At 34.8% G+C, this 27,071-nt stretch overlaps 4 protein-coding genes across 16 annotated transcripts; all 4 read right to left on the bottom strand.

Moving 5' to 3' along the window:
- Positions 1–253: 253 nt before the first annotated feature.
- Positions 254–5,001, bottom strand: LOC140960227 (GDP-mannose transporter GONST1-like). 9 transcript variants are annotated; one of them, XM_073418410.1, is made up of 11 exons: positions 4,741–5,001; positions 4,444–4,609; positions 3,939–4,109; positions 3,517–3,751; positions 3,276–3,415; positions 2,763–2,892; positions 2,331–2,429; positions 1,809–1,963; positions 1,491–1,607; positions 744–841; positions 254–542 (listed from the first exon to the last, which is right to left on the bottom strand). In XM_073418410.1, exons 4-11 carry the CDS (start codon positions 3,736–3,738, stop codon positions 499–501), a joined length of 1,005 nt encoding a protein of 334 aa, XP_073274511.1. In that variant the 5' UTR covers positions 3,739–3,751; positions 3,939–4,109; positions 4,444–4,609; positions 4,741–5,001; the 3' UTR covers positions 254–498. The 9 variants fall into 9 exon arrangements, with proteins under 9 accessions (XP_073274511.1, XP_073274512.1, XP_073274514.1 ...); XM_073418411.1 differs by having other exon boundaries at positions 4,444–4,602; XM_073418413.1 differs by having other exon boundaries at positions 4,444–4,590.
- Positions 5,002–5,999: 998 nt separating this feature from the next.
- On the bottom strand, positions 6,000–9,082 carry LOC140958513 (Holliday junction resolvase MOC1, chloroplastic-like). The gene is made up of 6 exons (XM_073415978.1): positions 8,589–9,082; positions 8,174–8,279; positions 7,674–7,726; positions 6,818–6,949; positions 6,551–6,623; positions 6,000–6,484 (listed from the first exon to the last, which is right to left on the bottom strand). Exons 1-6 carry the CDS (start codon positions 9,051–9,053, stop codon positions 6,381–6,383), a joined length of 933 nt encoding a protein of 310 aa, XP_073272079.1. The 5' UTR covers positions 9,054–9,082; the 3' UTR covers positions 6,000–6,380.
- Positions 9,083–9,902: 820 nt separating this feature from the next.
- Positions 9,903–12,971, bottom strand: LOC140958502 (Holliday junction resolvase MOC1, chloroplastic-like). The gene is made up of 6 exons (XM_073415960.1): positions 12,492–12,971; positions 12,077–12,182; positions 11,577–11,629; positions 10,721–10,852; positions 10,454–10,526; positions 9,903–10,387 (listed from the first exon to the last, which is right to left on the bottom strand). Exons 1-6 carry the CDS (start codon positions 12,954–12,956, stop codon positions 10,284–10,286), a joined length of 933 nt encoding a protein of 310 aa, XP_073272061.1. The 5' UTR covers positions 12,957–12,971; the 3' UTR covers positions 9,903–10,283.
- An 8,005-nt stretch (positions 12,972–20,976) lies between these two features.
- Positions 20,977–24,742, bottom strand: LOC140959647 (uncharacterized). 5 transcript variants are annotated; one of them, XM_073417579.1, is made up of 3 exons: positions 24,335–24,742; positions 23,851–23,945; positions 21,124–23,414 (listed from the first exon to the last, which is right to left on the bottom strand). In XM_073417579.1, exon 3 carries the CDS (start codon positions 23,269–23,271, stop codon positions 21,124–21,126), a length of 2,148 nt encoding a protein of 715 aa, XP_073273680.1. In that variant the 5' UTR covers positions 23,272–23,414; positions 23,851–23,945; positions 24,335–24,742. The 5 variants fall into 5 exon arrangements, with proteins under 5 accessions (XP_073273682.1, XP_073273680.1, XP_073273678.1 ...); XM_073417581.1 differs by lacking the exon at positions 23,851–23,945 and having other exon boundaries at positions 20,977–23,414; XM_073417577.1 differs by lacking the exon at positions 23,851–23,945 and having other exon boundaries at positions 21,124–23,461.
- Positions 24,743–27,071: the final 2,329 nt, after the last annotated feature.

The following is a 27,071-nucleotide window of genomic DNA, read 5'->3' as shown; positions in this document are numbered from 1 at the left end:
AGAAAGATCCGACGTAGTTTTATGCGGATATTGTTAGGTGATAAATAAAAATTGAAGGTCCCCGAAAATCATTCGATTCTAAACTATGAAACATGCCAAACATATGAGACTGAACCAACTAAGATTTTTCCACGTAAAACAAATTATCTTTTATTTTTTCACGACATTTCAAGAAATATTTTCCCCAAAAGTCTTGAAATTAAATCAAATATGGCCCTACCCAATATCATGCAAGCGAACTTGGACACACAAAAAAATGATATGATTTTGATGAATTCAAACAAACATTGGAATTTCAGTCAAAATTTTGAATTTCCAGTCCACCTAAAGGAAATTCAAGTTTTAATTTCTTTTCGCAGAATTTCGACTTAAATTTAAAAGATTTCCCAAAATTATGAAAATATCACAAAAATTGCATATAAAATAGCCCAAAAGGGTGGTCACAATGAGTGTTCGTTCACGTGTAAAGAATTCCAACTTCTTCAAAACTGAAACCATCTAACGCATTTTTGCTCTTGCAAAGAACACTCCAGCCACCAACCCTGTACAAAGAAACACCAATTAACAGTTTCAGATGCCTGCATTGCTCGATGAGGTCGAGCATGTTCGGTTTCGTTAACTGAAAATCCATCTGTTAAATCTAGTTTCTATTCAAACGTAATTTCTATTAAGTAGTCGTCACTGATCAAAATTTCGAGGTCGGCTAGTGAATACAATGTTTCCCAGAGTTGACAGAGGCTTACCAAAGAAAATGCTGGCAGAATTTTCCAAACTTGTTGGGACTTTAAAGAGGAGGATGCCAGCAACAGAGAGAGGTATCTTGTTCAGAGAACCTACAAGGCTGCAGGAATATGCTATGCACATGAATGAATTTGCAAAAAAGCAGATGAACAAGTCTAACTTCGCTTGACCAACCACCGATATGACTGAAAACAATAATAGATCTCAAGAAATCCCCGTATTTCACCTTTGGTTGTGTTTGGATTGATGGATTTCAAATCCATAAATCACAAATTCATGGGCCAGTTTAGATGGACAAAATCGAAATGGATTTCACTTCGTATCAACTATCAAGTTATGCAATTTCAATAATAATTGTGGATGGTTTCAAATACACTCAAAACAGGTCTTTTGAAATCCATCCATCAAAATTATCTTTCCAAATTAAATTCATCATTTCAAGCGCAACTTTGGATATTTATTAATGTTCATGATCATAACACCTATTGAAACTCTGAAGCTCTACAGATGCAAAACTGGTTCTTAGATAATGAGCTATTTTCTTGGTATATGTTTTAGACCAAAGAAACACGTAAATCAGTTCTCTTGGCAGATATTTCAAAACCAAAAATCAATGTATAACACCATTTAGATGTAAATAAATGCTGCGCCTAAATCTAAAATTCAAGTCTGTTGTCGCTCTCTTCTCAGCACTAGGATGCCAAAATCAAGTATCTATGACAGATGTGAAATGGATAGCATAGTTTCACCTGTACGTAGTAGCCCCTGTTTGATGCAGAAACCACATAGAAGTGAAGCTTATAGCCAACCCCAAGAATCCACTAAACGTTATCACCAGCCAGAATGTTGGCAATCTCAAAAGAGGTCTGACATTGTGAACAAAAGAACAAATTTTGAACAAGATTACTTGCGCGAGTTACAGTATTTCACTGTACTTTACAAGACAATGCATATAGGGTTGCCTCATGAAATTAATGACTTAAAATTAACTTCAAAAAGAAAATTCTTTTGAATTTTCGATGATAGGAAACACCAGTCAAATCACCAATAATTTAGAGTTCACTTACGTTTGTAAGAGATAATTGACCTCATTGAACACAAAAATAAGAAAAATTCCTAGAGGCAGCGAAAGGCAATTGTTGAGCAGGACCATTGAGAACTCATTCAACTCTCCAGATTTCGTAACTTGTTTTGCTGTATCCATGATCCTGCGTAAAGTCAGCTGCACCACAAAAATATTACTTTCACTTTCAAACGTTAAAAAGAGATGCAACAACATTTTGCAGAAAACACGGAACAATTACTCCAAGAAGCTAAGCCATATCTACGAGGAGCTCAGTTTCATGATATTTAACAAAACTTGAAGAATATAACAATAAACAATGCAATTTCACAATTGAATAGCAGCACCTGGCATTCATATGAGTTGAAAGCAAGCAAAGATTCGATGAAACACTCTATTTTTTAATATAACAAAGTGAAGGTCGCCGCAAATGTGTCCATTGAAGATAACCAAAATTATATAAACACAAGAAATGAAGGGGACACTCAGCAGGTGCAATACTACAAAGCTAGGTTCTATTACTTACGGAATATGATGCTGTCAGAAAACAGTTCATGAACTGCCATGTATATCCAATGGCATGAAATGACAGATCTGTAATTCCACCGGATATTGCTGAAATGATCTACAAAAAGATGACACAAAATTCAACCTATCGTAAATAATTGGATGAAGTAGTAGAAAAGGAATTTAGAGCCTGATTTTGCTTGGTTATGATTGATGTGTCAATCAACACCAATATTCTTAAGACCATGACAAATTAAGTGTGATTGATGGTCATTGAGGACTTAGCTTGTAAATATTCAGCAGCAATCAACTAAAAAGATACATAAAAAGAGTGAAATAACTAGTATAATTTTGCACAGTACTTATATAAAAACTCAATGGAATACTGGCATTTTATCGACCGAAATGTAGTTACTGAGTTAACTGATGTTGTATTACCCAGAAGACATACCATTAAGAAAAGAGCTGCCCAAACCCTGTTGTCATGATGTTTGTTAAATAAATACATTTCACCAACAGCAGTTATCACATTGGTTACATTCTTCAGAACTGTGACCATGGCAACATTAATGTACTTTAGACTGCATTCAACATGAATAATATGTTAGGCAACATTGTGTGAAACAAATTAAGATATTTCCTGAGATAAGTAGCACATAAACTATGAAATTCAACCAAAGAAAAGAGATGTCATGTCTATTGTGATCTAAGTAAAATCACGAATGATAAAAAAGCTGAAATCTATATATGCTCCTAGCAAAAAGAATTTTTCTTTTTCTATTGCATAAAACAATTTCAAAAAATTAATTGCCATATTATCTATGAAGAAACACCACAATATAGATTATCATGAGGATTAGCCACTAAATAATAGTCAGATACTTTATCATGAAATCACAAATGTTTGATTTACAAAAGATGCAGTTTACACCAAAACCGAGTGCCAGATAAGGGAAACTAGTACCTAAACATACTTGTGATCAGCATCCCAACAAATATAACATTGACTGGCAACCAGACCTTAATTAATCTCCATGAGAGTGGTTCCGTAGTAATTAAGCCAAGGAAACTTAAAAGGGAAACAATAATCACCGAGACAAAATTCTGCATCCAAAAACAAACTTTGTTCATATTTAAAGAACATGGAGACTAAATTAATAAACTGAACTATAATAATTCAGAAAAAATTTTATATGGAAAGTAACCTGATATAGCATCAAAGAGATTCCGGCATTAAAGTCATAACTGGAGAGGACATACTTGTTAACCAGTATCATGCTGCACGAAGAAAAACAATATGCAAGGCCAGATAACAGGGCCTGATTCTGTAAAGTAATTCCTTTTTTACTTCTCACTGTCTTTTCTCTATCCTTTTCTGTTCTTCCACTCTCCACATCAATCTCATCATTATTAACAGGAGTTCTCATCCCAAAAGATGCTCTGTAAGTAACAAACATGGTAAAATAAACTATTATTGCAACAAGAAAATAAAGGCCAACGTAAATACTTTAATTAAACTGTTCACAGAGTTCTCTTTCTACTTAATTTGTATTATACAACTCTTCTTAGTATTTGACAACAGGAACACAAAGAACCTGTCCATGAGGCAAACAAAGAATGAAGATACCTGCTAACTAATTCTCTTCGGACTGGACTAGAGACCTGATCCAGCAAGCTGTTGAGCTGATGATTTTTCAGGTCTCTTTCGCTGCTGGGGGAATCCTTCCCAATATCCGCTGTTGTTTTTCTCTCCAAAACAGGATCAAGAAAATCTTGAGAAACACCTTTTGACAAAGCTCTACCATAAGGGAAAATTTAATGGGAATCAGTTGCAAAGGTGGTTGTGAATCATCCTTGGATTCAACATTTAATGATGCAAAAACTCTAATTCTGATTTCATAATAAAAACATGTTTTATACTTAGAAACATTAGAACGGGAATGAGGGGAAACAACAGCAATAAGAATGATTGAGCTAGAATAGGCCGTAATAAAATATTGAACAAGAAATGAAATTATGGGAACTTAAGTAACTAAAAGCACCTCAAATCAAATTAGCCTTTAAGCATAAACTCAAACATGGATTTTCTATATGTCATTAGTTTTCCTGGATGAAAAATCTTTGTCACCCACCTAACAGAAAAACCAAGATCTTACAGCTTGGATAACCTGGTACCCACAAATCCCTTTGGCGACCTCAATCAACCATCCAACTCGGCTCCCCAACGTGTTCATCCAAAAGGACAAATTCTTTACTCTAAATCTATCCAAGAAACACAACTACAAGAGTTTCTTGATCCTCCAAACAAAAATTAAAAAAAAATCGGAAAAGAAGGTAAAGAATCAGTGAAAGTCATGAATCCCGGATGCCCAACACGATTTTAATCGTGTAAAACAATCCCATCTCAATAACCAACAAAGAAAAAGTACCTTGAAGTCATTTATAATTAACATAAACGCATTTGAGCGCGTAATACTTGCTCGAGTCGATTGAATCTTGAAACCAGAAGCAAACACAGACGAAGGCACGCTTTATGTGAAATGGACGATGTCAAATTAAGCAAGAAAGAAAGAGAAAAGGGAGAAGTGTAACAAGTCAGTCAAATCTACAAATGCGAACTGAAGAGGCCAGGTTACAGTTTATTCAGTTCATTTTTGGATTTCATAGAACTCAAAACTTGTTCTTTTGCTCCAACATTTCCTTGTTTTGTATGTATTACGACGTCGTTTAAATCTAAATTTAGGTCAACAAACGAACAAAATTTACCATAATATTTATGCATCTATACAGTATATTATAATAATATTTTCTTTATATATATATATAATAAAATAAACACAAAACTATTATTAAATCGTTTTAAAATATAGTTTTGTGACCGTTTGGTTCGTGACATGAGACAAATAGTATAGAGATAAGTAATGTTTTTTAATTATAAAATAAATAAAAAAGATAGTTAATATAATATTTGATTTGATTGATTAATTTGATTAAATTTGAAATAATATGATATTACCGTTTTGTCTTTTTGAAAATATTAATAAAGTATTTATAATATTATTTATTAAGAGTAATATTGTAATTTCAATTCAATGAATTGATTGATGTGAGATAAATGAATGATGATTTGATTCATGTAAGATAAATGATTGGTAGATGCATAAATAATACGGTGCACCAAAAATGAGATTAGATTGAATAAAAATATAGATAAATAATATAACGAACCAGTAAATATTTTGATAAAAAATTGAGTCATTATTTTTTAAAAAATGTGCTAAAAAAAACTATTGTTCATTATATAATTATTTATATTTCAATATAATTTTACTACTTTTTTAAAGGTACAAGCTAGTTAGTGGCGTATGGAGCTGCATGTGACCAATTAAATAATGCGTCTTTACCCAATCCAAGATATTCAAAAGGGTCCACCCATTTTTGTATGGAACGTGCATAATAGTCAACCACTTAATCGCCATCAAGATTTATCAAATGTAAATTCAAGTACGACAGTATTTTTTTTAATTAAAAAAGCTGTTGGATGAAATTTAAGACTAAAAACAGCGAAGATTTTTCAATATTTAGGATAATATAGTAACATAAGGAAATTTGATTAACAAAATAGATGGGAAATAATGCTCTCTTTTTGTCTGGATTCAAGAAAATCCAAGTTTAAAAAAATGGCAAAGAAGAGAATAAAACACTGTCATAGAACACAGAAACAAGAAAATCGGCCCAAATCTTACATAAGACATGCGAAGATCGAAGTACTCCTAGCAACTATAACTTACAGTCATATCTTCATAAGACCAGGGATTTGATCCAATAGATCCATGGATCACACAATGTTCATAAAATACAAGGCGTACTTAGTAGATTCTTCGGCGTACGCCTTTTGGCAAAATCGTGAGATGACGACTCATTTTTCTGTGGTACAAATTACGACGGTTTGAAATATTTGCACCACACATTACGGGTTAGTCTGAGTCGGCCATAAATGTTCTATCTCAACAAATGTACTTTTTAACTATTGATGGTCAGCTAGAGCAGCTAAGAATATAAACTGGGATTATGTTGTTTGTAAGGTATCAGATTCTTCCAACATGCGAGAGGAATGGAAGTTCGCCTTCAGTCCTTTGCCATAGGCCGCAATGAGCAAAGCCTCAGCACGACCTACATGATTTGAAAATCAAGAACGCTAAAACTTATTTTTTGGAAATATATAGAGAGGTTGCTAACCATGATCTTTCTTCCTTTTCAACAAGGAACTAATGGACGGAAATAGAGTGGACGCAAGATCACGGCTATCATCCTGCCAATCAAGATGTCAATATATATTTTGGTATGCAAGTACTGACAAAATATGACAAATTCTCATGTGTTCTTTTTCTCCTCTCTTTTAAAGTTTATACAGAGATTCATACACCATCAGACACAAGGAGGAACTTAGAAATCAAAATAGCATCATGATACGTATATAACAAGAAGTAAAAATATTGGATGAACCTTGCTTGAACGATCTCCCGATAGTTTAAATTCATTCTTCCAAACAAATGATGGAACTGGAACAACAGAAAATCCTGATGCCACCAGAATCCCTATCCACAATCCATAGCCAAATCCCCCGCTCCACCATCCCTTAATGCAACAAAATGTATGTTTAAGAGACCAAAATCAAGGACAATACACAATTGGTTAGCAGAAAAAATATACCCTGCTGAATTTACAACTGAAACTCAGTAGGTGATAAGTACGGGGGGACATTAAACCATTAAAGCCGGTTATACTATTTCTCATGTGCATGATTGATGTGTGTTGATAGGTTTCTACTTATAGGTATCTGATTGTTCATGGAGCACCTATGCATACTTCTTAAAACTCATGTTATTCTTGGTATGCTTATTGATATTTCGAGTTTCTCATAGCGTGTTTTCGGTGTTGTTGAAAAAATTGTGAAATCTCCATTAGCACACAGTTGTATATTTATCATAGAACTGTTTTCCACAACTGAACCTGATTCACCAAGTCGAGACGTTATGAAATGACTCATCGAGCAGTTAATGGGTATGTTCCAATGAAAAACCTGTCAAGAAAAGTTATTACATAATTTGCTACACAGTTTTCGGGAAGACTCAACTGTCTTCCGAAAACGGATTTGGCTAAGTTGAAAAGACAATTATCTCGCTAGTTTACCATCGTGAAACTTCTAAAGACAGATTTTGAGTTTATTTTTACAGCTGATGAAATATCAACAGAGTTACACAAAACCGTAAGAGAAAATCACATGACAGAAAAAACAATGGCCATGGAGATAAACTTTTTAGAAAGAATGCCCATTTTCAGCTGATAAAGAATTTCTAACCTGCTTGCCATCTTGGGGAAAAGGAATTGATTGCTCTATATATGCAGTGGTTCCTGATCATGAGAAGCACCCAACAGAGTTTGAAAATAAATTTTAGTTCGAGATATACTATGAATTATATCACATTGACATAATTATCAAATTTAAATCACACAATGTGATTATGAACGAAACCATTTGATCACTCTATTAATTATTCTGCTTTTTCTTTATACCTTTGTATTCTTCGATGGGAACATCTTTATAAATTCGAACATCCCATGAGCATGCAAAACCAATGAAAGAATACAAATCCACTAAGACAAAGTAATTATTGATTTGCTTCATAGATATTAAAAGATATATATATTATCACGTGCAATAAAAATTATAAGGAGAAAGGATTACTGAATTATTGTGGCCTCATAGGCAATAAAGGCATCCTTTATGCATCAAAATTCAAATGATTATATAAGAAGTTAAAATCGAGAATCTGGTCGCATTCATGAAAAATGACATACCAATTGGAGCATCAATGGTTTGAAGTAATTGAATGATTGACTTTGCATCCAAGCGCTTTCGCACTCTTTTTCCTATCAGTACTTTCAAGTGAGGAGAATCAAATACCTAGAACATAGAAACAGAGCACCCATCTTAAATAAATGCAGTAGACCTAGAAAGTGTCTGCTAAAAGAAAATCGAGAACTTGATAAACAAACAAATTCAAGAACTCAATAACAGTGATATAACATGCATGAAAATAATTCAAGTTACGAACCCACGTGCTTGTAGAACCAAGCAATGTAGGACAACCGAGCTAAAAAATGAATCCAATATAAAGACTAGAGACACTCTCAAGTCTCAAAGTACACCACGGCCATAAACTTCTTGCACCTTGCCACATAATAACTAGAGACCAACAGCTAAAACCAACACCTGAGGAGAATTATCCGGTTTTAAGACTGCCAAGGCACCAGAGAGATCCGGGTCGACCCCAACAACCAGACCCGAGCCAGCTTTGCAGCAATCCAAATCTCTCAATTCTGAATCTTGGATTTGATAATTATCTGGCAACGGGAACGAAATGGACTCCAGCCACTTCAATTTCAATTGCTGAGCATCTAAGTTTAGCTTACTTCTAACGGCTCTACCGCCTTTAGGTCTGGGGTACCGGACTGCGGGTTCCGCAATTGTGACTGTTTCCAGGTCACTGATGGTGGCAAAAGGCCGGAATACAGTGGGAGGGAGGCGGAGGAGGAGCGACGTGGATAATTTGCCGGCGATTGATGAGGTCATCAAACATGGGGGTTTTGGAGGGAAGAATTGGATTGGAAGAGATTCCATAAAAAGTCCGCTGGAATACGGATGAATATCACTGGAATCGGAGGGCATGTACACCATTTCTGAGCCCAATTTCTTTTCCTGGGCTGGGCCTGGCTGATCATGGGCCCAAATTCAAATTATCTTCGGATGTTTTCATGGTTACAAATACCCTATAAAATTTTTTATTTATCTTATATTTTATATCTGTTGTGAAAAAGTAAAAATTTACGGTAAAAAGTAAAAANATGATATTACCGTTTTGTCTTTTTGAAAATATTAATAAAGTATTTATAATATTATTTATTAAGAGTAATATTGTAATTTCAATTCAATGAATTGATTGATGTGAGATAAATGAATGATGATTTGATTCATGTAAGATAAATGATTGGTAGATGCATAAATAATACGGTGCACCAAAAATGAGATTAGATTGAATAAAAATATAGATAAATAATATAACGAACCAGTAAATATTTTGATAAAAAATTGAGTCATTATTTTTTAAAAAATGTGCTAAAAAAAACTATTGTTCATTATATAATTATTTATATTTCAATATAATTTTACTACTTTTTTAAAGGTACAAGCTAGTTAGTGGCGTATGGAGCTGCATGTGACCAATTAAATAATGCGTCTTTACCCAATCCAAGATATTCAAAAGGGTCCACCCATTTTTGTATGGAACGTGCATAATAGTCAACCACTTAATCGCCATCAAGATTTATCAAATGTAAATTCAAGTACGACAGTATTTTTTTTAATTAAAAAAGCTGTTGGATGAAATTTAAGACTAAAAACAGCGAAGATTTTTCAATATTTAGGATAATATAGTAACATAAGGAAATTTGATTAACAAAATAGATGGGAAATAATGCTCTCTTTTTGTCTGGATTCAAGAAAATCCAAGTTTAAAAAAATGGCAAAGAAGAGAATAAAACACTGTCATAGAACACAGAAACAAGAAAATCGGCCCAAATCTTACATAAGACATGCGAAGATCGAAGTACTCCTAGCAACTATAACTTACAGTCATATCTTCATAAGACCAGGGATTTGATCCAATAGATCCATGGATCACACAATGTTCATAAAATACAAGGCGTACTTAGTAGATTCTTCGGCGTACGCCTTTTGGCAAAATCGTGAGATGACGACTCATTTTTCTGTGGTACAAATTACGACGGTTTGAAATATTTGCACCACACATTACGGGTTAGTCTGAGTCGGCCATAAATGTTCTATCTCAACAAATGTACTTTTTAACTATTGATGGTCAGCTAGAGCAGCTAAGAATATAAACTGGGATTATGTTGTTTGTAAGGTATCAGATTCTTCCAACATGCGAGAGGAATGGAAGTTCGCCTTCAGTCCTTTGCCATAGGCCGCAATGAGCAAAGCCTCAGCACGACCTACATGATTTGAAAATCAAGAACGCTAAAACTTATTTTTTGGAAATATATAGAGAGGTTGCTAACCATGATCTTTCTTCCTTTTCAACAAGGAACTAATGGACGGAAATAGAGTGGACGCAAGATCACGGCTATCATCCTGCCAATCAAGATGTCAATATATATTTTGGTATGCAAGTACTGACAAAATATGACAAATTCTCATGTGTTCTTTTTCTCCTCTCTTTTAAAGTTTATACAGAGATTCATACACCATCAGACACAAGGAGGAACTTAGAAATCAAAATAGCATCATGATACGTATATAACAAGAAGTAAAAATATTGGATGAACCTTGCTTGAACGATCTCCCGATAGTTTAAATTCATTCTTCCAAACAAATGATGGAACTGGAACAACAGAAAATCCTGATGCCACCAGAATCCCTATCCACAATCCATAGCCAAATCCCCCGCTCCACCATCCCTTAATGCAACAAAATGTATGTTTAAGAGACCAAAATCAAGGACAATACACAATTGGTTAGCAGAAAAAATATACCCTGCTGAATTTACAACTGAAACTCAGTAGGTGATAAGTACGGGGGGACATTAAACCATTAAAGCCGGTTATACTATTTCTCATGTGCATGATTGATGTGTGTTGATAGGTTTCTACTTATAGGTATCTGATTGTTCATGGAGCACCTATGCATACTTCTTAAAACTCATGTTATTCTTGGTATGCTTATTGATATTTCGAGTTTCTCATAGCGTGTTTTCGGTGTTGTTGAAAAAATTGTGAAATCTCCATTAGCACACAGTTGTATATTTATCATAGAACTGTTTTCCACAACTGAACCTGATTCACCAAGTCGAGACGTTATGAAATGACTCATCGAGCAGTTAATGGGTATGTTCCAATGAAAAACCTGTCAAGAAAAGTTATTACATAATTTGCTACACAGTTTTCGGGAAGACTCAACTGTCTTCCGAAAACGGATTTGGCTAAGTTGAAAAGACAATTATCTCGCTAGTTTACCATCGTGAAACTTCTAAAGACAGATTTTGAGTTTATTTTTACAGCTGATGAAATATCAACAGAGTTACACAAAACCGTAAGAGAAAATCACATGACAGAAAAAACAATGGCCATGGAGATAAACTTTTTAGAAAGAATGCCCATTTTCAGCTGATAAAGAATTTCTAACCTGCTTGCCATCTTGGGGAAAAGGAATTGATTGCTCTATATATGCAGTGGTTCCTGATCATGAGAAGCACCCAACAGAGTTTGAAAATAAATTTTAGTTCGAGATATACTATGAATTATATCACATTGACATAATTATCAAATTTAAATCACACAATGTGATTATGAACGAAACCATTTGATCACTCTATTAATTATTCTGCTTTTTCTTTATACCTTTGTATTCTTCGATGGGAACATCTTTATAAATTCGAACATCCCATGAGCATGCAAAACCAATGAAAGAATACAAATCCACTAAGACAAAGTAATTATTGATTTGCTTCATAGATATTAAAAGATATATATATTATCACGTGCAATAAAAATTATAAGGAGAAAGGATTACTGAATTATTGTGGCCTCATAGGCAATAAAGGCATCCTTTATGCATCAAAATTCAAATGATTATATAAGAAGTTAAAATCGAGAATCTGGTCGCATTCATGAAAAATGACATACCAATTGGAGCATCAATGGTTTGAAGTAATTGAATGATTGACTTTGCATCCAAGCGCTTTCGCACTCTTTTTCCTATCAGTACTTTCAAGTGAGGAGAATCAAATACCTAGAACATAGAAACAGAGCACCCATCTTAAATAAATGCAGTAGACCTAGAAAGTGTCTGCTAAAAGAAAATCGAGAACTTGATAAACAAACAAATTCAAGAACTCAATAACAGTGATATAACATGCATGAAAATAATTCAAGTTACGAACCCACGTGCTTGTAGAACCAAGCAATGTAGGACAACCGAGCTAAAAAATGAATCCAATATAAAGACTAGAGACACTCTCAAGTCTCAAAGTACACCACGGCCATAAACTTCTTGCACCTTGCCACATAATAACTAGAGACCAACAGCTAAAACCAACACCTGAGGAGAATTATCCGGTTTTAAGACTGCCAAGGCACCAGAGAGATCCGGGTCGACCCCAACAACCAGACCCGAGCCAGCTTTGCAGCAATCCAAATCTCTCAATTCTGAATCTTGGATTTGATAATTATCTGGCAACGGGAACGAAATGGACTCCAGCCACTTCAATTTCAATTGCTGAGCATCTAAGTTTAGCTTACTTCTAACGGCTCTACCGCCTTTAGGTCTGGGGTACCGGACTGCGGGTTCCGCAATTGTGACTGTTTCCAGGTCACTGATGGTGGCAAAAGGCCGGAATACAGTGGGAGGGAGGCGGAGGAGGAGCGACGTGGATAATTTGCCGGCGATTGATGAGGTCATCAAACATGGGGGTTTTGGAGGGAAGAATTGGATTGGAAGAGATTCCATAAAAAGTCCGCTGGAATACGGATGAATATCACTGGAATCGGAGGGCATGTACACCATTTCTGAGCCCAATTTCTTTTCCTGGGCTGGGCCTGGCTGATCATGGGCCCAAATTCAAATTATCTTCGGATGTTTTCATGGTTACAAATACCCTATAAAATTTTTTATTTATCTTATATTTTATATCTGTTGTGAAAAAGTAAAAATTTACGGTAAAAAGTAAAAATTTCAAACTCTCAAAATTATCACACTACACACTTTATAATATTTTTCTCTCAACTCAATTGTGATTTTCTTCACAAATGAGATATCTATTTATAGAAAAATTTTACAAATAATCCAAAATTAAATTACATCATTACCTTCATCATCACACACAAATTTCAATATTCAACACCTAATTTTACCTAATTTTCAACATTCAAATATTCAACATTCAATATTCAAATATTCAATATTAAAATATTAAATTTTCAACACTCCCCCTTGTGATGATGATCATAATGATTGTCTTCATCACGTGTTTTTATACTGTCTCGTTAAAAAACCTTACTAGGAAAAACTCATTGGGATAAAAACCATAGTAAGGGAAATAGAGTGTAGTCACGTAAACTCCCCCTCATGTTGACACGAACAATTCTTCACAGATGTCGTAGATTGCGCATCCCAATATTATATATATGTGCTTTCTGAATATTGTCGTAGGAAGTGCCTTTGTGAAGAGATCTGATGAGTTTTCACTTGATTGAAAGTGACGAACATCAATATATTTATTCTTCTCAAGCTCCTTGGTGAATGCGAAGAACTTAGGAGGAATATGTTTAGTTCTGTCGCTTATTATGTATCCTTCTTTCATTTGAGCAACACATGCAGCATTATCTTCATATAGTATCACAGACTTCTCTTCGAATGATAATCCGCATGAGATTTGGATATGTTGGGTCATTGATTTTAACCACACACATTCACGGCTTGCTTCATGTAGTGCGATAATCTCGGCATGATTTAATGAAGTTGTTACGAGCGTTTGTTTCTGTGAACGCCAAGAAATTGCAGTGCCTTCACGAGTAAATACATATTCAGTTTGGGAACGTGCCTTGTGTGGATCAGATAAGTATCCAGCATCGACATAATCAATTATACTTGGATTAGCATCTTTTGAATACAAAAGTCCCAAATCTGTCGTTCCTCGTAGATAACGGAATATATGTTTAATTCCGTTCCAGTGTCTCTTTGTTGGATATGTGCTAAATCTTGCCAATAAATTTACGGCGAAAGATATATCAGGCCTTGTACAATTTGTAAGATACATAAGGGCATCGATAGCACTTAAATATGGTACTTCTGGACCAAAAATATCTCCATCATCTTCACATTGACGGAATGGATCATTTTCTATGTTTAATGATCTAACAACCATTGAAGTACTTAAAGGATTTGATTTATCCATATTAAAATGTTTAAGGATCTTTTCTGTATAATTTTTCTGGTGAACAAATATTCCACATTCTTTTTGTTCAATTTGTAAACCCATACAATACTTGGTTTTTCCAAGATCTTTCATTTCAAATTCTTCCTTCAAGTATGACACAACTTCATGAATTTCATTATTCGTTCCAATGATGTTTAAATCATCAACATATACAGCAATAATTACGCATCCGGATGTTGTTTTCTTAATGAAAACACAAAGGCATATTGAATTATTTACATATCCCTTTTTCATCAAGTGATCACTTAGCCGATTATACCACATTCGGCCGAATTGCTTTTAACCCATATAATGATCTTTGTAATTTCACATAATAACATTCTCTGGGTTTTGAATTTTGTGCTTCAGGCATCTTAAATCATTCAGGGATTTTCATATATATATTACTATCAAGTGATCCATATAAGTAAGCTGTAACAACATCCATAAGACACATTTCTAAATTTTCAGATCTGCCAGGCTAATCAAATACCGAAACGTAATTGCATCCATCACGGGAGAATACGTTTCTTCATAATCAATTCCAGGCCTTTGAGAAAAACTTTGTGCAACAAGTCGAGCTTTATATCTTACTATTTCATTTTTCTCATTTCGCTTTTGAATAAAAACTCATTTGTATCCAACAGGTTTTACACCTTCAGGTGTAAGGACTATATGTCCAAAAACATTACGTTTATTTAGCGAATCCAATTCAACCTGGATGACATCTTTCCATTTTATCCAATCCTGCCAATTTTTACATTCACCAAAAGATTTTGGTTCATGATCTTCATTATCATTTATGATGTCGATTGCCATATTATAAGAAAATATATCATCAATTTCTTCTATTTTTTTTCGGTTCCATATTTTTCTAGTATTAATATAATTGATAGAGATTTCATGATTCTCGTCAGTTTGTGGTTCTGACAGAACATTTTCATCATCATGTGTTTCTTCAGGAACAACATTCTCTATTTTGTGATCATCATGTGTTTTTTCAGGAATATCATTCTCTATTTTGTGATCATTGTGTTTCTCTATGAATTTTCTTTTTCGAGGATTTTTATCCTTGGAACCGACTGGCCTTCCACGCTTCAGGCGTTTTACGACATCATGACTTTGTTCAATTTGTTTCTTTGGAATTTCAATTCGAGCAGGAGCATTTACAGCATGTATATATGATTTAGTTACCCTTTTTGCATCTGTAAATGCATCTGATACTTTATTTGCTATTCTTTGCAAATGCACAATTTGCTGTACATCTTTTTCACATTGTTAGGTTCTTGGATCCAGATGTAACAATGATGATACATACCATGTAATTTCTTTTTCAGTATGTTTCTTGTCTCCCCCTAACATTGGGAAGATTTCCTCATTAAAATGACATCAGCAAAACGTGCTGTGAACACGTCGCCTGTTTGAGGTTCAAGATATCGAATGATTGATGGTCTATCATAACAGATATAAATTCCAATCTTTCTTTGAGGTCCCATTTTTTTCGTTGCGGTGGTGCAATAGGCACATACACCATACATCCAAAAATTCTCAGATGAGAAATGTCTGGTTCTTTACCAAATGCAAGCTGCAATGGGGAGTATTTATGATATGCACTTGGTCTGATGCGAATTAATGCAGCGGCATGTAAAATTGCATGTCCCGATATAGAAATAAGAAGCTTTGTTTTCATAATCATTGGTCTAGCAATCATTTGCAGACGTTTAATCAATGATTCAGTCAATCCATTCTGTGTATGTACATGAGCAACATGATGCTCAACAATGATTCTCATAGACATACAATAATCATTAAAAGTCTGGAAGTAAATTCACCAGCATTATCAAGTCTAATTTTCTTGATTGTATAATCGGGAAATTGATTCCTCAATTTTATTATTTGAGCAAGTAATCTTGCAAATGCAACATTTCGAGTTGACAATAAACATACATGTGACCATCTGCTGGAGGCATCAATCAATACCATAAAGTATCTGAATGGTCCACATGGTGGATGGATTGGTCCACAAATATCACCCTGAATACGTTCAAGAAACATTGGTGATTCAGTTTGGATTTTGGCTGGTGATGGTCTTATAATAAGTTTTCCAAGAGAACATGCTTTACATTGAAACTTATTATTCTGAAAGATCTTCTGGTCTTTCAATGGATGACCATGTGTATTTTCTATAATTCTTCGCATCATTGTTGAACCAGGATGTCCTAATCGATCATGCCAATTGGTTAATATTGAAGAATTATCAATTACCATGTTTGATTCAATGGGACGTATATGTGTATAATGCAATCCAGTAGGGAGCATTGGTAGTTTTTCAATCACATATTTCTTTCCTGATTTATATGTGGTAAGACACATATATTTCTCATTCCCTTCATTCATTGTTTGAGTATCATACCCATGGGAATATATATCATTAAAACTCAACAAATTTCTTTTCGATTGTGGTGAATATAAAGCATCATTGATCAAAAATTTTGTACCATTAGGTAACAAAAATTGTGCTTTACCACATCCTTTAATCAAGTCTACAGGACCTGATATTGTATTCACCGTTGTTTTTGTTGGTTTTAGTTCCAAGAAATATCTTTTATCTCGGAGGATAGTGTGCGTTGTACCACTATCAGGTATGCAAACTTCAGCTTGGTTCGTAGCATTTTCCATATTTGAACTTCAAAAAAATATGCAATGAAATAAAATTATTGACAATAAAATACAATACAATATAACACACTATAAAACATTATCATACGAATACATAAAAAATAAAATATTTTACATATTTATTCCACCATCAAATTGATCATTATCTGAGAAATCAATCAGAAAATCTCCAGCATCAAAATGAGTTGAACCACTCAAAGGTTCACTGTGTTCAGTAAAGTTGGTCTCCTTTTCTTTCCCCTTTATTGATTCTTTATAAAGTTTACAAAGGTGCTCAGGGGCTCGACAAATACGGGACCAATGTCCTGGAGTACCACATCTGAAACAAGAACTTTCAAATCTTTTTGAGTGATTATCATTAACACTCATATTCTCTTGATGTCTTTTCGGTGGATGGTTTGGGACGCTCTTTTGAGATGAGTTATAGAAATAATTATCTCGATTATTTTCAAAACCACGGCCGCGTCCACGACCACGACCACTTCCATGTCCACGTCCACGACCACGACCTCGATTTTGTCCTCGACCAAAATCTTGTCTATATCTTTGATTTTGGTTTCCAGGTTTAAATTCATTTTTGCTTACGACATTTACTTCAGGAAATACCGTTGAACCAGTGGGTCGTGCCTGATGATTTCTCATTAAAAGCTCATTATTCTTTTCCGCGACAAGGAGACAAGCGATTAGTTCAGAATATCTCGAAAATCATCGCACTCTATATTGTTGTTGTAGAGTTATATTCGATGCGTGAAAAGTGAAAAATGTTTTTTCAAGCATTTCCAATTCAGAAATCACATGCCCACAAAATTTCAGTTGCGAGATTATTCGATACATCGCCGTGTTGTAATCACTGACTTTCTTAAAATCTTGGAATCTCAACGTATTCCATTCATCCCGGGCGGTCGGAAGTATAACTTCCCTTATATGTTCGAATATTTCTTTTAATCCCTTCCACAAAGTCATGTGATCTTTTTCAATCAGATATTCACATTTTAATCCCTCGTCGAGATGTCGACGCAAAAATATCACAGCTCTTGTCTTTTCTTGTGATGTGCATATGCCATTTTCTTTTATAGTCTTATATAGACGTAATGACTCAAGATGCATTTCTACATCGAGAGTCCATGGCATATAATTTTTTCCCGTAATATCAAGAGCAATGAATTCGAGGTTTGCCACGTTTGACATGGTGGTACTAAAAAAAATTACGATACATTTGATTAGTTAATGAATATTGCAATACAAAGTAATGGATAAACAACAAATACAAGCATTCGTAAAAATAAAGAAAACACACGAGGAGGATATTCTCCGATAAGTACAAGATTCGTGAGTATTATAACAAAATAATTAAAAATAACTTTGTGAAAGTCATCTTCTTTTTTTTTTCAAAAATTTGATGAAGAACAATTTTTGAGAAGAAGAGAAAGTTGGAGTGATTGAATATGTTTGTGAGATCATATTTATAAGGCAAAAACTAGCCGTTTTGTTACCGTTTATGACCGTTGGTGTACAAAAAAAATAAATGTATGTATTTGTATAATTTTATGTTAATAATATGGTGTATATAATATTAGTCATGTTTAAACAATTATGTATATCATATCATATTATTATAATGAAGTGTCATAAGATATTTTGTTTAAAAACCTTATAGACTTTTATACTTGTCGTATCCCTTACCAGGAGTGTGGGATGTCGTCTTAACATCCTCCCAGGATTTATAACAAGTTTTTGAAAAATTTATTTTATTATAACATTATATTATATATTAAGTATATACACAATAAATAAATAAACAGTAAAATAAATATTATTACTTTTGTTACTTTTTTCTTCTGTTTTGGAGCTTGGAAAAATATGGAGGACTTTTAGAGCTTCGTGCTGATAACGTGTTGTGAAAAAGTAAAAATTTACGATAAAAAGTAAAAATCTCAAACTCTCAAAATTATTACACTACATACTTTATAATATTTTTCTCTCAACTCAATTGTGATTTTCTTCACAAATGAGAGATCTATTTATAGAAAAATTTTACAAATAATCCAAAAATAAATTACATCATTACCTTATCATCACACACAAATTTCAATATTCAACACCTAATTTTACCTAATTTTCAACATTCAAATATTCAACATTCAATATTCAAATATTCAATATTAAAATATTAAATTTTCAACAATACCATCATGTTTATATTTCTCTAATATTTTTTAAAAAGTTAATTAAATTAACGTAAGATAAATACGAAGATTAAAGACTGCATGTGATGTTAGAAAATTTAATTTACAACATTATATTTATATTTATCTTACGTTTCACAGTCCTCGAAGAAAATATATATAATATTTAAATATAGTTTAGTTTTTTTATTAACATAACAAACTTTAGAGGAGACATTTGTAATCAATTAAAATAAAAAATAAATAAATAAATATATATATATATCTTATTATATTTATTATTTAATAAAGCAAAAGGAGTAAAGGACCTTATAAAAACCACATCCTATTTTTTAAAATGAATTTCCAAAACTATTGTAATTTTTCACAATTTTAAAACTTCCTATAATGTCTCATAATTTCCTTCCTGTTTATCTTTTCAAAAAAAAATTTAATTATCATTAATTTTTTACAACTTAATAAAATTTTATTATAAAAAATATTTTATTAATTAAATATATGACGTACACTCAATGCGTAAAAAAAAAAAACCAGTATATATATAAAAATGAGGATGACAAAATAAGGAAAATAAGGCTTTCCACATGTGCTATCTTCCGAAAATTTCTCAAGCAAATTGCAAGTTGAACCTTTGTAAAAAACTAAAAAATAAAAACCTGAAAATCTTCTAAATAAAATCAAATATCTTACAGAATTGATAGTCTCTTTTGGCAAATTGATCAAGACGAACTCCGTGCAATGGTTTCTTGAAATCTTTTGTGTTTGAGGGGAGACTGTCTTCCCCAAGTTTGGTTGTTGCTCGAGCAGGTAGCTTATGGAATCAGTACACTTCGTGCCAATCTTTGCTCCCCGATCCGTCTCCTTCACCTTCTCGATCAGTTTTCTGGAGCATAAGGAACCATCAAAATAAATGTTGATGCAGTGGTCTTTCAGGGCTCAAGGCATTTTGGCGTTTGCATTGTGGCTCGCAACAATCTGGGAATTGTGTTGCTCGGTCTACGAGCTTTTTGGGTGTGTTTTCACCTTTCATTGCGGAGTTACCTGCGGTTTGGGAGGGTTGGCCTGATGTCATTTTTTAAACGGATGCACTCAACATGGTTTTATCTATATCCAAACCATCCCCGTTTGCAGCAAAAGGATCTATCGCATCTTTTATCAACATCCATCGTGCCCAGGCACTCAGTTTTTGTCAAAGAACTGCAAATCAGGTTGCACAATCATTGACATCTCATGGTTACTATCTTCTTAATGATTCCCAAGAGAGAGAATTTTTTCCCTTTATTTTTTAGCTCTCTTGTAAGTCACGACTTTGAGAATTTTTGTCGGATAATGAAATCATATATTTTCCACTAAAAAAACATGAGGATTTATGTTTTTCTATAATCAAATCACCTCACTTCCATTCTGACATTTCCAAGAATCGACTGACCGAACTCCCCTATTTCCACTTCTTACCTATTTGCTTCTACTTCAACTGTTCCTCAAGCGATGCAGCAATTAGGAGATACAACCATCTTGGCTGAATTCACTCCAAGAAAAACACATTACAACAAAATTATGTGTCGAGAAAATCTAAGGTAACATCAAGAAAGATGATCGAGGATAAAGTACCATAACGGGATGCAGAGTTTCGGCCTTCCGTTTACTTTTAGTATCAAGGATAAAGTACCATAACGGGATGCAGAGATTCGGCCTTCCGTTCGCTTTTAGAATTTTAAAGTCCTGAATAGCAGGAAATCACGTTAACAATTTAAATAGATAATTATTTGATTAGTAAAGTGTGAATGCTATAGGTCATCACCTTGGTACTGATTGTGGACATGTTGCGGATATATTTCAGCAACTGGGATCAAATAACAACGACCAGACAATGATAGATTAAAGAGGGAAACTAAAACTTATCGTCAGGCACAAAACCTCTTCGCAGCATTTCATCATGGAATTTAAAAGCTTCCTTCAAATTATCCTGAGAAACATAACCGTTTATTAACGATGTATATGATGATTTATCAGGGTCAATGCCACCCTCTATCATCTTTCTGTATATTTTTTCAGCTTCTTGCACTCTACCTAGCCTGCAAAACCCGTGGAGAATAGCATTATATGTTGTTACATCAGGAACTAGACCTTCGGTTTCCATTCGATTTACCAAGTCAAAAGCTGTATTAACATTCTCATCTTTCATGAATCCAAGAATGAGAGTGTTATATGTGATGCAATTGGGAAAAACCCCTTTCAATTCCATTTTCTTCAAGAAATCATATGCCTTTGTTAGATCACCATATCTGCTGTAGCCTTTGATGAGAGAATTGCAAATCACAAGGTTTGGTTGAATACCATTGTCAACCATCTCATTCCACAATCCGAATGCATGAGACAGAAAACCATCGTTACAGAATCCATTTATTAGTGTACCATATGTGATATCATTGGGATGTACAGTTTTAGAAATCATATCATCCATCAACTCCATGGCTCTTTTCATTTCACCTATCCTACAAAATCCATCGATCAAGGTATTGTATGTGACCACATCCGGCTTCAGATTTCTCTGAAGCATGTGTCCAAACAAGGTTATAGCCTTATCCATTTGCCGGGACTTACAATAGCCATTTATAAGAGTCGTATACGTGCAAAAATCAGGATAAACACCCCTTTCAATCATTTCATTTAAAAGTTTATCTGCCTCGCCAAGCATCTTTTCTTTACACAAGCCATTCAAGATAGTGTTGTAAGTCACCACATCCATGTGGCAACCCTGTTTCACCATTTCATTGCGTACCTTCATAGCTTCTACGATAGCGCCATTTCTGCAGAATCCACCAATAAGAATTGTATAAACAACAGTATCAGGTATCAAGCCTTTGGATTGCATAGCGTTATAATAAGCTATCATCTTCTCAAGATTCCCAGTTCTCGAAAACAAACCAACAATCGAACTATAACTAATCAAATCAGGGACAACACCCAAATGCATCATTTCTTCAATAATACCCTCAGCTTCCTCTGTGTCATCTTTTTTACAACATTCAACTAGCAGTCCATTATATGTGGTAGTATCGGGATACAACCCAAACTGGACCATCTCATTCAAAACTTTCTTGGCTCTCTCATACTGCCCATTTTTACACAAGCCATTGATAATCAAATTATAAGTCAACAAACATGGTTTCAAACCCTTACCCTCCATCGACCTCATCAACTCGAAGCCTTTTTCCGTGCACCCTTCTCGAAAATATGCATTAATCAAAGTATTATGGGTGACAATATCTGCAAGAATCCCTCTTTCTTCCATTTCCATCAAAAATTTGTTCACCTTTTCCATTTTCCCATCTTTACATAACACATTTACCATGATGTTAAGGGTATAGACATTCAGATCCGGTCTTTTTTTCACAATCTCTTCATACACTTCTACAGCCAAATCAACCCACCCGATCCTGCCAAGTCCTCCAAGAAGACTATTACAAGCATTTATAGATACACAAATATTTCGATGTCTCAACAAACGGAACGCCTCTACAGCCTCCCTTAACTTCCTAGCTTGTACATAAGTCTTAATTAACAAATCAAAAACATATAAATTCGACCCACAATGTTTACAAGCCTCAACTAAAGAATCTACAATCTCGGTTCTTGAAGCCCCGCTTCTCCTAACCATTCGGAGAACCAAAGCCTGCGCATCAGACATTCTTTTACTTTTAACTAATGTGTGAACTGCAGCACTGATGGAACTGGAAGAATGCTTGAAATTTGGGTGATTTATAGCTACTAAATCAATAAATTTCTGACCCATTTGTAAATTGTTGCAACATATGTACAGAATTTGAGTATATATAAATGGGTTTAACTGAAAAAACAAGTGGTTATTTATTGACCCACCTTTCTTAAGAGCCCACAAAATATTTTCCACTATGAAAGAAGCAGAAGTAAGAGTTTGTGAATCGGATGAATAGCCATTCTTGTTTTGAACACAAATTGAGCGCCCTATTTTGGAGAATTGCTTGTGATAACAGAAGAATATATGTCTGATCCCCATTATCGAATAACACCGAACTCTCTAAAATGACAGATTGAGTTCCTAGCTTATAACATGAACGCCTCTTTTTAGCTGATGAAGACTTTCCAACCTTCTTGCTGTCTTCGGGAAAAGGAATTGATTGCATATATAAGCAGTTGTTCCTGATCATGAGAAGCACCCAATGGAGTATATTATAGTCTGAGCTACCCTATGGGTTACAACAAGTTGACATTACAATCAAATTAATATTAAGATATCATAATAAAGAAAAAAACGATTTGATCACTCTATGTCTATTCATTTTTTACTCCTTCAATGGTAATATCTTTATGAGGTTTAACATCCTAGGAGCATGCAAAACCAATGAAAAAAAATACCAAACTACTAAGACAAAGTAATTATTGCTTTGGTTCGTAGATAATTAAATACATATGTATATATAATCTCGTGTAATAAAAATTATATGGAGCAAGGGCTCTGAAATGCTGTGACCTCATAGCCATTGTTGGTAAACTTTATGCATCAAATGATGATATAAGAAGTCAAATCAAGAATCAAGCAGAATTCGTTGAAAATGACATAAAATTGGAGCATCACTGGTTTGAAGTATTTGAATTATTGACTTAGCATCCAAGAGCTTTCGCACTGTTTTTCCTATCAGTACTTTCAAGCGAGGAAAGAGAATCAAAGACCTAGAACATAGTAGTTTATGTAAATCAAATTCAATGTAGATAAACAGAGCACCCATCTTTAATAAATGCAAAAGAGTTAGACACTGTTTACTAAAAAACAAATTCGAGAACTTGATGAACAAAAGGAATTCAAGAACATAATAACAATGGGATAACATGCATCAAAATTATGCAAGTTATATAATCACACGTGCTAGCAAAACCAAACACCGTAGCCCACTCTGCTTTCGGTCGACGATCATTATTTATGAATGGATCATAATAACCCGATGAAGTCAAAACTGACCGAGCTAAAAAGAGAATCCAATCACTCTCAAAGTAAACACCACGCCATAAACTTCTTGCACCTTGTCAGGCAATAAGCAGAGACTAACAGCTAAAACCGATACCTGAGGAGAATTATCCGGTTTTAAGGCTCCAGATAGATCCGGGTCGACCCCATCACCAAACCCGGGCCTCCCAATTCCGAATCTTGGATTTGATTTTTATGATTATCTGGCAATGGGCATGAAATGAACTCCAGCCACTTCAACATCAACTGCTAAGCGTCTAAATTTACCTTATTATCCCCTCTAGCGGTTCTACCATCGCCATTCACCATTAGGTATGGTGTTCCGAACTGAGGATTGTGACTATTTCCGGGTCACTGGCGGTGGCAAGAAGCCGGAATGCGGCGGGAGTCAGACGGAGGAGGAGCGGCGCTGATAATTTAGCGGCGATTCATAATGTCATCAAACATTGGGGTTTGGAGGGAAGAATTGGATTGGAACTTGAAGAGATTGGTTCCATACAAAATAAACACAAATATAACTTGAACCGGCAAATATATACTATGACACAATTACTGGGCTGGGCCTGGGTCCATCATAGGCCCAACATTTAAATTAGTCCCCTGTACAAATTTAACAATAAAACTATTGTGATACGATATTATGGATCAATTTTTTGGATCGAATCTTTTATTTGGGTCATTCATGAAAAAATATTATTTTTTATGCTAAAAGTATTACTGTTTATTGTGAATATCAGTAGGGTTGACCCGTCTCACAGATAAAGATTCGTGAAACTGTCTCACAAGATACCTACTCCAAATTTAATTGTCCAGGAAAAAAAATATATCGTTTAAAAAATAATAGAAAATATAATTATCTCCAAAGAAATTGGTTCACAATGAGATATTAAAAATATCGTGAAAATGGGAAATGGTTTTGAACTATAAATAAAATCAAAATTAAATACACGTATATGCTATAAATTTAATATGAAAATAGATGAGATGAGAGAAATGTCAGTTCAGATTATGACTCCGAGCTATATTATTTATAATTGAGAACCCATATTTATATGATACAATGATATAATACAAACATCTAGATAGAAAGATTCAGATATCAACCTTAACAGAAAATTTATCTGCATAATCATCTACATTCGCAATCATATCATAACACTCCCCCTTAGAATATTATCTATACAACAATTACTTCATTGAATATTTCATTTGACAAGATTGTTGCTTGAAAACCTAATGAAGAGTCGGGTGTTATCTTGTTAAAACCTTGAAAATAAAACATATTGGAAAAAACTTGAGCAAAGAAAAACTAGTACAACAACATATACTTCTCCTTGTATGTTATCTTGACGATAGATATGCCTCATTAAAATTTTATTAGGAAAAATCCAATGAGACAAAAACCCAATGAAAGAAAAAGAGTACGATATTTCTTGTTTTTTTGCTAACCGCCTCGTGAAAATCTTGTTATGAAAAATCGCTCGGAAAAATTCATAAACAAGTCATAAAGAGTAATATGAACTACTCCACCAGTTGCAAGTATCGCTTGAAATATTTAAATTGTTGCCCGATCTTGCGTGCTACTTTCTCAAAATTTAATAGCTGATACCCCATGGATGAGCCCATCAAGATCCGGCCCATATTTAGGGCCCACAGGTGAAGGGCCCATGAGAAGCACAGGTATTCTCCTATAAATACCAGGTTTGAGCGTACGGTTATTTCATTCACTATATTGTTTTCAGCAGCGCCCTTAGCTGCTCCCCTCATATATCCTCAGTCTCTGACTTGAGCGTCGGAGGGGCTACGCCAGGATACCCTCCTGGCCCCCTTCTAACGGTCTCATTTGTGATTTCAGGCTCAGGATTATTTCAAAACCTGCGTCTGGATTAGTGACACTCGCCGGAATCGGACCCTAAATTTCCCGTGAGTATCACTTGACGTCGTCTGTGGGAAATCTTGAGTTGAGACGTAGAGATGGTAGGCAAGAAAGGAAGTAGAAGAGCTACCTCAGCATCATCGCGTCCTCAGAGGGAACCCGAATCATCTCATGTGGAGGCGAGACAGGAACAACCTCGTCAAGAGACAAGAGCCGAGCAGCCCCTTCACGAGACAAGGGTCGAACAAACCCGTCCTAATGAGAACGTGGGGAACTTGACCCTGGAACAGCTGGGCCAATTTATCGCCCGGACAGTGGATGAGGCCATGAAAAGGAATCAAGAGTCTGTGTTTGTAGAGGAACAGGCAGCCCGTCAGGAGCGTGAGGAAGATGCTGAGGGCCACCAGAGCAGGGTTGAAGAGCCACAGCCCCACCAAAGGGGGGAGATTAGTGAGATGGGAGAAATGTGGAAGGAAATACAGATGTTGAGGCAGCAGTTGGGAAGCAGAGCGCCGGCACCCAAGAGAGGAAGTCCTTTTTCACTAGCCATTTTAGAAGAAGGGCTTCCTCCAAATTTTCGACAGTCGAATGTGGGTGAGTACGATGGACATACTGACCCCGAGGAACACTTGGGGAGGTTTGAGAATGCGGCCCTGTTACATCAATATTCAGATGGGGTCAAGTGCAGGGTGTTTCTGGGCACGTTGGTGAGGTCAGCCCAGCAATGGTTTAACACCTTGCAGCCCAACTCCATACGATCTTTCGAGGATTTTTCCGCTGCTTTCTTGCACAGATTCGCTAGCAGCAAAAAACACCAAAAAAACTATTTGAGCCTGTTTGTGGTGAAACAACAAGAAGCTGAAACTTTGCGAGAGTTTGTCCAGCGTTTCAACAACGCAGCGTTGGAGATACCAGCGGCCACTCCTGACATCATGATAAGTGCCTTTACCCAGGGACT

Source organism: Primulina huaijiensis, chromosome 15 (assembly GCF_012295235.1).
Source record: "Primulina huaijiensis isolate GDHJ02 chromosome 15, ASM1229523v2, whole genome shotgun sequence".
In the NCBI taxonomy this organism is placed as follows: Eukaryota; Viridiplantae; Streptophyta; class Magnoliopsida; order Lamiales; family Gesneriaceae; genus Primulina; species Primulina huaijiensis.
This window is presented reverse-complemented; position numbering and strand designations above follow the sequence as displayed.